This window comes from Dermacentor variabilis, chromosome 7 (genome assembly GCF_050947875.1).
Source record: "Dermacentor variabilis isolate Ectoservices chromosome 7, ASM5094787v1, whole genome shotgun sequence".
Lineage (NCBI taxonomy): Eukaryota > Metazoa > Arthropoda > Arachnida > Ixodida > Ixodidae > Dermacentor > Dermacentor variabilis.
In genome coordinates this window covers 86,285,565-86,298,422 of record NC_134574.1, presented here as the reverse complement: position 1 = coordinate 86,298,422, position 12,858 = coordinate 86,285,565, and the positions used below count along the sequence as shown (strand labels likewise).

The following is a 12,858-nucleotide window of genomic DNA, read 5'->3' as shown; positions in this document are numbered from 1 at the left end:
GCCAGGCTTAGAGCATGACATCGAGCGCATTGCTGTGACATGCCACAACTGCGTACAAACGTTACCGATGCCTCAGGTGAAAGATGCCTCAGGTGAAATTGGCCCGATACGCGCGAAAGGTGGTTGCGCTTGCATATAGACTATGCGGGACCAATAAAAGGGAAGATGATAGTGGTAGTCGTCGATTCACACACAAAGTGGATTGAGGCGCTTCCTGTGTCACAGCACCATTAATGCCCTCAGGACGATATTTAACCGTTTTGGCATACCGCACACGATCGTGTCAGACAATGGGACGCCATTCATAGCATGGGAGTTTGAACAATTTATGAAGCGAAATGGAATTGTGCATATTCGGACACCTCCCTATTACACTTAGAGTAATGGCCTAGCCGAGCGAGCCGTGCATGCCATCAAAGAAGGCTTGAAGATAGGAGGTGGTTGCTTCATAACGTCGTTGGCCCAGGTGTTGTGCCATTATTGAAACGAACCACACCAAGCAGGCCCTTCTCCTTCAGAGATGCTATTAGGTTAACGGTTGTGCACGAGACTGGACATGTCTTTTCCTTCCAGAGCCTGCCCTGCCAAAGCAGCGAATAACTCGAGCTGGAACTTTGCACCGTGAGACTATGTGTACGTGCGAAATTACGGAGCCGGCGATAAGTGGTCCCCGGGCACTGTGGAAGCTACTTCCAGTGCTCGCCTCCTCGATGTTAAGACTGCGGACGGGCTTGTTCGCCACCACTTGGATCAAGTTTGTAAGTGGAGCATAGATGAAACCCCAGCAGCCGTCAACCTGTCGAGGCTTCCTACAACAGGTTCCCCTGTATTAAAGGAACCAAGGGCAGCTGAACGATCCGAGAGAATACCAGAAGTGCAACCACCGGAGCTATGTCGCTCCGCACGATCAAAGAAACCTGCTGTGTGTTTTGGTTACTAAGGGTGAAGAAATGCGGTAACCCATGAACTTGACAAGCGAGCTATTTCCTCTAGTGCATGCGTGCGCAGTCTTTCTAACACCTTCCCTCTCCCCTTACCTTTTCTTTTATATTTCCGAGCGTGAATAAACCCGACGTTGTTCGGCTGGTACGACTCTCATTCACTACGGGAGGGGTGTTACCTCCGCCCGTCAACCATCGTAACAGCTTCATAGCCAAGAAAAGTTGTCCGCGAATATAGAACCTTCGACGAGTCATGTATAAAAGCCAATGCGCTTGATCCATTGCTCAAATTTCGAAGATCGCCGACTGCGCTCTCCGCTATCATTGTGCTTTCAGTGCCATTTGTTTTGCTGGGCACAGGTTCACCCAATAAAGAGTTAGTTTCGTGATTCATAGTTCTTGCAGCTGTGTTTTTCACCATCACCACAATGTGACAGTATTTTTGGCTTTGATTTTAACGCTTTAGCATAGGTGTTCTCAGTTGGAGCTCTGTGGCCCTTTTTGAGGTACACATATACATGTCTGCAGAGCAGCAGCTAATGGGCTAATTTATCCTAAATCTCGTAACCTCATAGCGGTTGTGCTTGACCATTGCCAATCTGCCTGAAGAATGTTATGCAATTTTTCTCTCATACGAATAGTGTTTCTTACTTATGTCAAAGAAATATTCATTTTTTTAGATGTCTGTTTGAATTTGGCACCCTCTGGGTGAATTGGCTCTCTTACAAAAGTTAGCGTAAAATTTCCATTCTTGTCCATTGGTGTAAAATTTCTTTGTGCCCTAAAAGCATTGTGAATAAAAACAGAAATACATTCGCCTTATTTATTAAATCCCTATAATGAACACTAACTTTCCCACTGTCTCTCTTTTGTCTTAAAGAATGTTTATTGGTACATTTCCTTTTTCTTTTTTTTGCACGTGCAAAACAAGAAAGCTTCCAAATTAGGAGACAGAGTTGGGAAAAACTGTTCTGATTTGTATTTAAACCTAAATATTACACTGAACAAACTCAGTAATAATATGCAAGCCGAGTCATTTACTAAAGCTCTTTATCGACGCACAATTCAAGATGGCTTAGTGAATCCTCTTTTTCAAGTTAATTAAGTTGAGAAAGATTTCAAACACCCCTGTAACAACGTCACCTTTTAATTTTGTTTTGTTGCAGGGCTTCTCAGTCGAGGGCAACGAAAACATCCAAGAAATATTGTCTAAACAACTTTACCTGTGCCAATTCTACATGGCACTCTCTATCTTGAGAACAGGTGAGCTCTGTTTGTTCATTCAGCTTTTTGTTTTTTACCTTTCATTTGTGTGAAAAAGAAATGCAGCAGGACAAATAAATTTACTTGCCCTGCTGCTTTTTTTTTTCATTTTGCATTATTTGCTTCTGAACTTTTATGACACGTGGCGGTGGAGGACTTTACTCTCATGTTTGTAACAACTGCATGACAAAGCCAAAGACAATAAAGCTAAGAAAAGCATTAAAAATGTTATTTTGAAATTGAAATGTAAACATAATCAGAAAAAGGGAAATGAAAGTGGAGTAGACAGTTTACTGATAGGAGCCCCAACCCACAACCTCCGTGTCGCATGCATTGTGAGGAGGTTGTGGGTTTGGAAAGTTGTCATTTCATTGAATTTCATTTCCCTTTTTATTATTATTTCTACATTTCATGTGGATGATTCAAACATGTCACTCAACTTGTTGCAGTGTGGTAGATGCTGTGGGTCATGTCAGCCAACCAGTAAAGAGAACTAAAACAGTAATATCTCCGATTTCGGTCTCCCATTGCCCTCCATGCGGCACCGACTGAAAGGGAGCTTCACAGAGGATTGGACACAGTGGGAAAGCCCTCCTCCTTTCTCTGAAAAAGAATGCCAGTTCTCAATACTGATTGGCTGACACAAGCCCTAGCTTTTGCTGCACAGTACATAGTTGATGATGCAGTGTACTTTGGTACACAGTCAAATGTCAATAATTTGAACTCGAAGCCCTAAAATTTGTTAAAATCAAATGTGGTTCAAATTAAAGGCAGCTCATTCAATGGAGGAACTATCTGTAGCGTGGAGTTAGGTGGCACATGCGCACTGAACACAAATGGCAAGTTCGGGAAATGTGGCTTCACTGCGGTGTAGTACGGTGAAGCCACACCTTTAGGCAAAATTTTAGCTGCTGTGAAGCCGCATATCAAGGCAAAATTCAAATGTAATCTTCACCACGACTTTATTTTCAAATTTACAAAAATTTTGTTGCTGGTTACACGCACCAAAATATGGCACTTGCAACAGGGACGGAAGCAGCAGCCAATGCACGGCCATACTGCCGGGTCAAAAGCACCACTGTGCGAGCTAGTGCTCTGCTAGGAGCATGGTCGGCAGCACTGCATGTTATGCATTCGAATCATGAGGCGTTATGATGCATTGAAGTAGACATAATCCAGATAGAACCATAGCGTTAGTTCAAATGAACCAGAAATTCGAATTAAACAGGTTCGCACTAAAGGGATTCCACTATGTGTAGTCCACTGATTACTATGAAGTAAAAGATTGAAGACTAGTGCTTAGAGGTGAAATGTGTGGAGGTATTCTGCTTAACATTAAGAGGAAGAAGCAGAATTGGGCAAATCATGTGGAGTGTGTTTTCATCAGTTTGCTCTTTCATATCGCTGTCTATTGGCCTTTTTCGTTTAGGGGGTCACTTTGTCTGCAAGCTGTTCGACATCTTCACCGTGTACAGTATCGGTCTAATTTACCTGATGTACCGGGCATTCAGGCACGTCTGCATTTTCAAGCCAAACACGAGTCGACCTGCAAATTCTGAAAGGCAAGTTTACAACATAGAAAATTGTGCAGCTATTTGCATGGTGAACTTGGTTATGGGGGAAGATATGTTAAAAGGAAAAGTGGGATGTGCTCGATAGATGTGCAGAGCTAAAAGTTGTTTGATTAGTTCAAAAATGGTATTTAACATTTCTAAGCGATGCTGGGGCTACGAGAGACGCCATTGTGGAGGGCTGCTGATTAAGGGGGGACACGGCTTTCGTGTTGCAAAAAATGACCAAAAAATGATTTTTTTTTTAAAAGCATATATTCCGTTTCTATAACTCTTTTTTTATCCGATTCCGGAATATGAACGCTGAAAACCTCGTAGAAGTGCTCAAAAAAGTTTTTGTAGCAGCCAACATGATAAAAAAGTTCCGCGGAAATCACGAAAGAACTGCGTTTTTCAAGCCACGATATCTCCGCAACAGAGCAACCGAGCGCCGCCATTTGCCAGTGTTGGAAAGCGCATTTCTCCGTCTTTAAATTTGCCATGCCAGCCGCCTCCTCCGTTCAGAAGCAAGCGCACAAAAAGGAAATGATTCAAGGCCATTTCGAGGGCTCCGATTGGCCACGCCCATCACGTGGCCAATTGGAGCTTCGCCACTGGTCTCGGTGGTGCTCGTCTTCTGCTACTGCACCGCCACGCACAGGCCATGTCTCTCGGCGTGCGATGTTCGTATGTATGTGCGGTGTATAGTTTCAGAAGCTTACATCTTGTATCGCCTGTGACTCGCGCGTCTGACAATCGCCTCGCATCGTTCGTGAGCACGTATGAAGCATAGTTTCGGCAGCGGACTCCACAAGTGATAAGCGCCTCCTCGCATCTCAGCTCGCCAGGATCGCTAGTACTTCCCGTACGTAGCTGACTGTTGTGATATGCGCCTGCGTACATATCGGCTCGCTGTCATTGCATGAGGAGCATAGTTTCGGAAGCTGGTTTGTTTTGTGATATGCTATTCTGGGCATTTCGGCTCGACGCATTCATCAGTACTTGCGGAATTTGGCTGACTTGTGTTGCGATATGCGCCTCTGGACATACTGGCTCGCCATCAGTGTGTGAGGAGCACAGTTTCAGAAGCTGGTTTGTGTTGTGATATGCTACTCTGGGCATATCGGCTCGACGCATTCATTAGTACAGTGGAACCCCGTTCATACGTTTTTCACCGGACCGGGAAAAAAAAACGTAACAGCTGGGAAAACGCAACAGTGAGGAAAGCTCCGAAAATGAATGAAAAAAAGTGCAGCTTCAACTATAGACAATTTATTTCCACAGAGTGCGCTTAGGACCTAAAAAAAAGTCCAGAATTGTGGCTTGCCGTTTCTTTCGCTCGCTAGAAATCACCACACGTTTCTCAATAGCCTGGAAGGCCGCATTGCTGTCAGCGTCGCTGTGAGGTGCGACGTACCTGCGGAGGAGGTCCAGAGCCGCAACGGCTTTTCGAAAGCTACGATTTGGCAACTCCCCGGCATCATGCGGCTCGTGCATCGCAGTCTGCGACTTCACTCGCGACCGAGATCCCATCGATCTCGGCGATGCTCTGACACTCTGACGTCCCGACAACAACATCCACGGCGACGTAGTCGTCGTATGTGACCGCCATTTTGGCTTTTGGCGAGTTTTGGCCGGGCTTGGCTATGGAGCTGGCTGCAAGAAGCCGCACGCCAATTCGATGGCGGCCTCTCGAACTGGCGTGCGGCTTCTTGCAGCCAGTTCCATAGCCAAGCCCGGCCAAAACTCGTCAAAAGCCAAAATGGCGGTTGGAGCGCGTTGCCTACTTTAGCCCAGGCGGGTTCGGGGGGCTAAGTTGCGACGTATCATGCGGGAACGTTTTCACAGCTACGACGTAACAGCGGGGTTCCTTATACATTGGATCCTATGGAAGCTATGCCGGGACCGGATGAAAACGACGTAGCAGCCGGGAAAACGCAGCAGTGAGGAACGTAACAGCGGGGTTCTACTGTACTTGCGGAACGCAGCTGACTTTTATTGTGATATGTGCCTCTGGACATATTGGCTCGCTGCCAATGTGTGGGGAGCATAGTTTCGGAAGCTGGTTTGTGTTGTGATACGCTACTCTGGGCATATCAGCGCGATACATTTATCAGTGCTTGCGGGGTGTAATTTCGCAAGTTTACTGGTGACCATGGGTTGGGGACCGCTGAAGTACAAACGGCTCATGCTTACGGCACTTGTAAGCGAAAATTGCCGACAGCGAAAAAGACTGCTTCAAAATCCCGTGGGAAGTACTGTGCAGCATAGCGCAGAACTCACAGCCACGCAGCTGAGGGCTCCACATGCGGGCAGGATGTGTACGCGTGCCGATGATGCCGTTGAGAAACCGCTGCCGAGCACTTCACATGTGGACGGAATACCTACTTGTGTCAACGATGTTGAGGAGTCGTTCTCTTGCACTTACGCGGGCGAAACATCTCATGTGAGCAGCAGTGGCACCGTTGAGCTTGTCGTGCCACGTTCCACATCGTCGGATGCATCCAGCGATCGCGCCTGGAGCTGCGTTTTGTATCGACCGAAGCATCCCAGTAGGTCGCTGTGAAAGTGCCAGCAAAACTAAGTTCGGTGTCAGCGACCGCGCGGAAAATGCAACTGACGGGTGAAGGCGAGGTGCTTGCCGGTACAGAGGAGTTTGTCATCGTTCAAATGACTGCCGTGAACGCCCTTCTCAGCAAATCTAAGTGCCAGCAGTTCTCCCAACCAGGACTTTCAGTTCAACTGGGAACAAGACATGGATTAGCAACGCAAGTGATACTGACGTGCGCGTTTTGCAGCGCTGTTGCGAAGGGGTGGTCATCGCCGTGAAAGGAAGGTTGCAAAATTTTTGATGTGAATATGAGAGCTGTGCAGCTGTTAAAAGTATTGGCAAAGGGGCAACGACTTTGACCAATTTCTGGTCAATAATGAATTTCTCTCATAGAGGGTTGCATCATAAAACATTTCAGAAACATCTCAAGGCTGAATTCAGACCTGCCAGTGAGACAGCTGCTGCCAATATTTTTTCTGATGCTGTGGTGGCAGTGCGCAGTGTCTACAGGGAGATGGATTCTACCTTTAATAACAACATAACAGTGGTTTATGATGGGACATGGTTAACACATGGCCATACATCCCACATAGTTGTCGGCACTATAATAGAATTTTTCACAGGACTGGTGCTTGACTTTGTGGTCCTATCAAACCGATGCCATGGTTGCACGCTTGGCCCCAAAGAAGGGGATGAAGGCTATGATGATTGGAAAGCATCACACGTCTGCCAAAAAAACGCAGATGTAAACTCTGGTGGCAGAATGGAGGTTGAAGCAGCATTGATTCTATTCAGGAGGTCCCTTAGCAAACATGGTTTGTGATATACAAACATTGTTTGTGATGGTTACAGTAGAACCTTTGTAGCACTCTGTCAGGACAAGACTTATGGATTTATTCCATTTACAATGGAGGACTGCATTAATGATGTCAAGAAAAGAATGGGGACGGCTCTGGGTGCTCTGATCGCAAAAGGCAAGAAAAGGCAACCTCTTGGAGGGAAAGGTGGCTTCACTCAAGATTAAATAAAGAAACTGACAAATTACTATGGCATGGCTCTGCATGGCAACGACAATGTTCAAGACGTGCAAAAGGCCGTGATGCCAACACATCATATAACATCTACCGATGAAGACCCCCATATGACCTTTTCCCGCAGGGGCCCCAAAGTTGGTGCCAACATCAGGCTGCAGAAGCAGAGAAGAAGCCTCCACCTCCTGACAAGTACCGGCTTGGAAAGCATGTTGCCGATGCATTGCTGCCCGTGTACCAATGCCTTTCTGACATGCAGCACCTCAGCTGTTGCCTAGGGAAAAAAAACCCAAAATGCTGCCGAAAGCCTTCATTCGGTCATATGGTCGTTGCTGCCAAAAGATAAAAACGCATCATTGGTTGCGACAGAGACAGCTGTCCATGAGGCAGTCTGCAGATACAATGCTGGGGCCCGCCATGGATATGCTGAGTATTGTGCAACACTTGGACTGCAACCGGGACAACACGCTCTTTGCAGAGCAGTGGAAAAGGATGTCTTGCCGAAAAAAAGAAGTCAAGCAAGGCACATCAAACCAAAGGCAGGGAACTCAAGAAGCTGCGCACTGAAGAGGACGCAAAAGACTACAACCCCAGTGCCTTTTGATAATGTAAAATCTAAGGTACAACTTTGAAAGCCTTTTTCTCAAAATGACTTTTCTTGCTTCCTGTTTTGCTTGTACCACTGATTTCTTCGTGACCACTAGGTCTATTTCAGTTCCATTTTTTCTCCTGTATTCCTGGATTTACTGTCCAGGGCATAACACTTGCTTTTGCAGTTTGACTTTACTACAATTAACGATTCGGCTACTTGCTCACAGCCTACGTGCCTGTGCTACAGTCACCTCTTAAAAAATGAGAACTAAAAAAATTGCAAATAAAAAAAATATAAAAATGTCACGACTTCAACCATTCATCTTGGAATGCACAGTGCCCTATCGTATTTTTTAAGTGATTCAGGCTTGGAACAAGGACAGAAGAAGAAAAACATTATACATAAAAAGTTCTAAAGATATTTTTATGAAATTTATACAGTGTTATCACAGAAACGTTGCTGATAAATCTCCCATTTTTCACAAAAATCCAGGAAGAAATAAGAAAGTTGTTATTGAACGCCACGTCCCTCCTTAAGTTTGAATGCCTCGGGCTCTTCAACGTGCAAGTAAATGGATGAGCATGACCCCCATTGAAATGTGGCCGTCGCGCTGGGATGATGATATGAGGTTTTTAATGGCGCAAGGGCCAGTTATGGCCAAAGAGTCGCGCTGGGAATTGGATGTGTGAATTTATGCTTGGCAGCAAAAAGTTGTTGTTTGTAGTACTCAGAGCTCTTTGCAGCTACTGTTTTCCTTTAGAAGTGCTTGTTTGTTCTTGCTGCTTCGTGGCTGTTCATTGTTTGTTTTGTGTTTATTCCTGTTGATTGCATTACTGCTTTTCAATATGCTGATTATTAAGTTGTATAACTAAACCACCTTACAATAATGACAAGCATAATAGGTATGCATAATAAAGTAAGTAAATAAAACCCACTCGTGTTCTTCGAAAAAAAAAAAAAGAAAGCGCTTTGCAGCTAAATGAAAATTTGTCCTCATATATGGATAAAACTGAATGCCATTTCTCTCCGGGGTAGTCACTCTCTACCAAATGGGCTAGCTGACCAGGAGGCTATAGCAAACGGTATGGCAAGGGCAGTAATTCTCAACTTTAAGTAGGGGGAACATTCAATAAACGTTAAAGTTCTGAGGAACTTGTATGGGTTTCAGTGTTCTTTATGTTGTTTATAGTTGAATGCCAGCTATTATGAAATTTGCTCCACCTTCAATAAAGCATTGTAGTGGCAGACTAGTTGATGCATATCGGTTTCAGGTAAAAACTGCACAATGAAAGGTGCGCAGAAGGAAGGCACAGAAACGATAGACACATGCTGCAGACACAAAATTGCAGACACGAGAGTTGGAAGTCTTTGCAAGTGCCTCTTGTTTCTGTGCCTCTTTTTTTGTCCGCGCTTCATTATGCAGCTTTTACTTGAGCAGTTTGCACTGTTTTCTTTGATAAATTCCAAAGTACCCTGTCTTAGTACACGCTTCACCCGCAGCACCAATAGTACTCAACGTTGCATGTCTCTTATTATAGGGGCAAAGTACAGGTAAACCTCGATATAACAAAGTCGGTAAAATCGGCAATTTGCTTCATTCTATTGAAATATTGTTATATTGAAATTTGCCCTTTTATGAAAATAAGCACAGTTGCCGATCGATTTTCTTACAAAGAAAGAGGCTGCAGAATTTTCCCAATTATCGGACAATACCAAAAAGTAAATTTGAAAGAGAAAACAATTCATTTTGATGAATTTGGGAGTCTGTGATGAATGATACGGTTTCACGCCATGTCGACAATATCTTTACATTGGCAGTACGAATTTAGCGAAGGCAGCCGCGCTTTCTCATGCAATCTGCCCCCGCAGCTGATAGCTACACCCGCACTGGGGCGACACTATCATGAAAAGCGCTGGCAGTGGGGAGTGAATGCTTCGTCTGCCTCTCGCTCCAACGGGTCACAAAAACTCGAGATTATGCAATCTCCAGTACTAAATTGGTGAATAGTTGAAATTGCTCTAGCACGGCTGAAGCAATTTCGGATGAACCGCTCGTACACGGCCGTGCATATGCATTGGGCACCATAGGCACCAGGTCGTCAGTTTGGCCGCATTAGCCCTAATCTCCCCCTTATTTTTCAAGATCGTGCTGAGACTGCTCCTTGGAATCTTGCACACTGCGGGGACATCCGACTTCTCACTGCGTTCGACCCTATTTATGATTTCGAGCTTCGTAACAAAAGGCGAATTCTGCCGCTTCATCACGGCAGCACTGCGGGAGAAGGCCCACAAGACGCACACACAATGAACCAGAAAAGCCGCGAGACAACTCGCACTTTTGCCATATTGCACGAGGGCACAAGAGCCTCTGATTCGCTGTCTGAGCAAGCGCTGCGGGCAGGCCAGGATCATTTTTTGCAGAGGGGTGTTGACGGTTCGCCTGAGGCAGCGTGGTCACGGTAGGGAGAGCGGTTGGGTGGAGCTGCGCCACCGGGTTTACTTGCCACCGCGAGGAAAAGCCAACTTCTGGGGGCACTTTTCTGCCCCTTGACGTTTGATATATTGGGAGTCTGCTATTTTTGTTCGATGTAAGCGTAATTTTTGTTATGTATACTCATTGTAACTATACCGTGTCCAGAAATTGTTCGATATATAGAATAACTTGATATGTAAACGGGTTCGATATAGACAGGTTCTACTGTATTGAAGTTTGTTATATAAGATTTAACTGTACTACAATAACCTTTGTGTAACATTAAGACGAATATAACATTGAGGGGGCAATTTTTGGGCTGTTGGCATCAGACTTGAGATGCCAAACTTTAGTTCTTCCCCCTAATAGGGAGTTATAGAGCAGGGGCACACCAGCTCGGGGTGCCCCGAGTGACCGCTCTGGGTTCGAGGGTTACTTAAAGCGGATGCCCTTTTGTGTACGGTTCCAGATTCGCAATAGCATAAAGCATTCGCAGTGCTGTTATGGCGGCAGAAAGAAGTTCTAAAAGCAGTGTTAAAGAAATAAAATAACGAATTATTGTAGTATGTGCATTTGTTGTGGGCTCAAAGCCTTATGTGAAAGGTCAAAACTTCATATCAAGCTAGTCAGTTCATACCTAAAGCAATAACCATAGTGTTAAGATGACAGCTGCCAGAAAGATGACGGGACAAATGTCACCTTTATTGTGACCATCGTGCTAATGCTACGATTATTGCTTGAAGTAATAATTGCCAGAGAGGCAGTGCTTAGATAAATAATCTGTCTTTGAGACGTTTGCCACAAAGGCAGTCTTGGTTTTCTTGTTGGAAGCAATGCAAAAGCAGCTGCACAATCAGCCGAGGCAATTCCAAATTAGGCTACACGAGCCGAAAGCATCTTGCTTCAAGGATGTGAGCTCTTGATCCACAAACAATCTCAAAAACAGTAGTGATTTGTTGTTTAATCTTCTTTATTTAAGTGATAATGTTTATCAGGGTTGTTTTGTCACAAATGTTACCAGTTGCTCAGAAATCAAGTCAGATTTGGTGCAAGGTAGCAGGTGTCATCAGGATGGATACCACCATGTTTGTTTAAACAAAGCTTGGGGCGCCCAAGTATTAATTCAAACACCAAGGTTTGCATTTAGCACATCTGCAGTGGCAAGGTGCTATTCATTAGCGGGACCCTAGGTGTGGGCGTCCCTCTCCTAAAGCTCCCTAATTTCTGCCAAAATATTGCTAATCCTCCTATTGCTTTCTATCGCCTAACAGTGCGCATCTTGACTGTGTGTTCTAAAGCTTGTCATACAAAGCTGGAGCTATTCTTGGAGTTGTCCTCTGACTGCTCTCCGACTTGGGACAAGTAAAGAACCGCTAATTTTGGGAATGTGCAGGTACATCGTCTGCAAGTGGCGCCGGCCGGACACCAAGGACATCGAGGACTACATGTATGAGCTGTCCTGTCGCTTCAAGGAGATTTCAAGTGTCATGAGCGAGCTTGATATAGTGGAGGTTGTGCCCCTGGAAGTCATCAACGACGATGCTGTCTTCGCGAAGTACATCCGTGAGTCAAATGACAGGTGGGTGCGTGAGCTAGGCTTCTGGCAGCAATTGGTCAGGGGCACGACTTGGTCACAAACGCAACTCGTCATCGAACTACAGTTGTGGTACACGTCTCGGAATACAATTCAAGCTCGTTGTAACGAAGTTGCAGCAAACATGGAAACACAGTCGAATCTTAATAATTGAAGCTGGAAGGGGCCCAAAAACTTGTTTAAACTAAATGAACTTTGAATTAAAAGAAGGCCTTGTTTTTGAATTATTCATTCACCATAACGCGATGCGCGAACAGTGCGAGTCGTGAAATATCGGAGCGCGCTAGTACACAGCGAGCAAGGACCACGAAACTGCCCAAGCCGGCCAAACACTTGCTTCAAGATAATGGCAGAAAACGAAACTTCAAGGAGCGGGCTAAGCAGGTGCCAGGCTGGCGGGGCTGGCGGCACTGGCGCAGAAGTGCAGGCGCACCAAGACCGTCGAAGATGAGGGAGTTACGAGGAAGTTGAGAGGGAGGGTGAGGGTAGCGCAGCTGCGGGGATGGGCGGATAGTGTATGGATTTGCTTTCCCACCAGCTTGCTGGATGGTGCTAATTACCGTATTTAGTCGAATTTAACGAACATTTTTTTTCCTGATAGATTGGGTAAAAACATTGCATGCGCGTTAGAATCGAGTATGACCCTAAATCTGCGTCACCATATCGCCATCGGCATATAAAAATGGCCGCCTCGTACGCGCTTCGAGCCTAGCTGCAGTAGCTTCCTCCATGTGCTGCAGTACACGTGCTTAGGCAATGCTTCCTTTGGCGCGGCGGAAGGAGGACGCGCGGCGGAAGGAGGACGAGAACAGAAAAGATCTATGCATTGAGGAATGAACGGGAAAGGAAGCGTGCTGCTGCTT

General features: G+C 45.5%; 1 protein-coding gene across 2 annotated transcripts in view; it reads left to right on the top strand.

Moving 5' to 3' along the window:
- Nucleotides 1–12,858, top strand: part of Cmtr1 (Cap methyltransferase 1) — a 120,418-nt gene that overhangs the window by 67,488 nt on the left and 40,072 nt on the right. For both annotated transcript variants that reach the window (XM_075698728.1, XM_075698727.1), the window contains 3 exons: nucleotides 2,108–2,204; nucleotides 3,634–3,766; nucleotides 11,795–11,980. In XM_075698728.1, coding sequence (XP_075554843.1) covers nucleotides 2,108–2,204; nucleotides 3,634–3,766; nucleotides 11,795–11,980 — 416 coding nt within the window. The remainder of the gene's footprint in view (nucleotides 1–2,107; nucleotides 2,205–3,633; nucleotides 3,767–11,794; nucleotides 11,981–12,858) is intronic.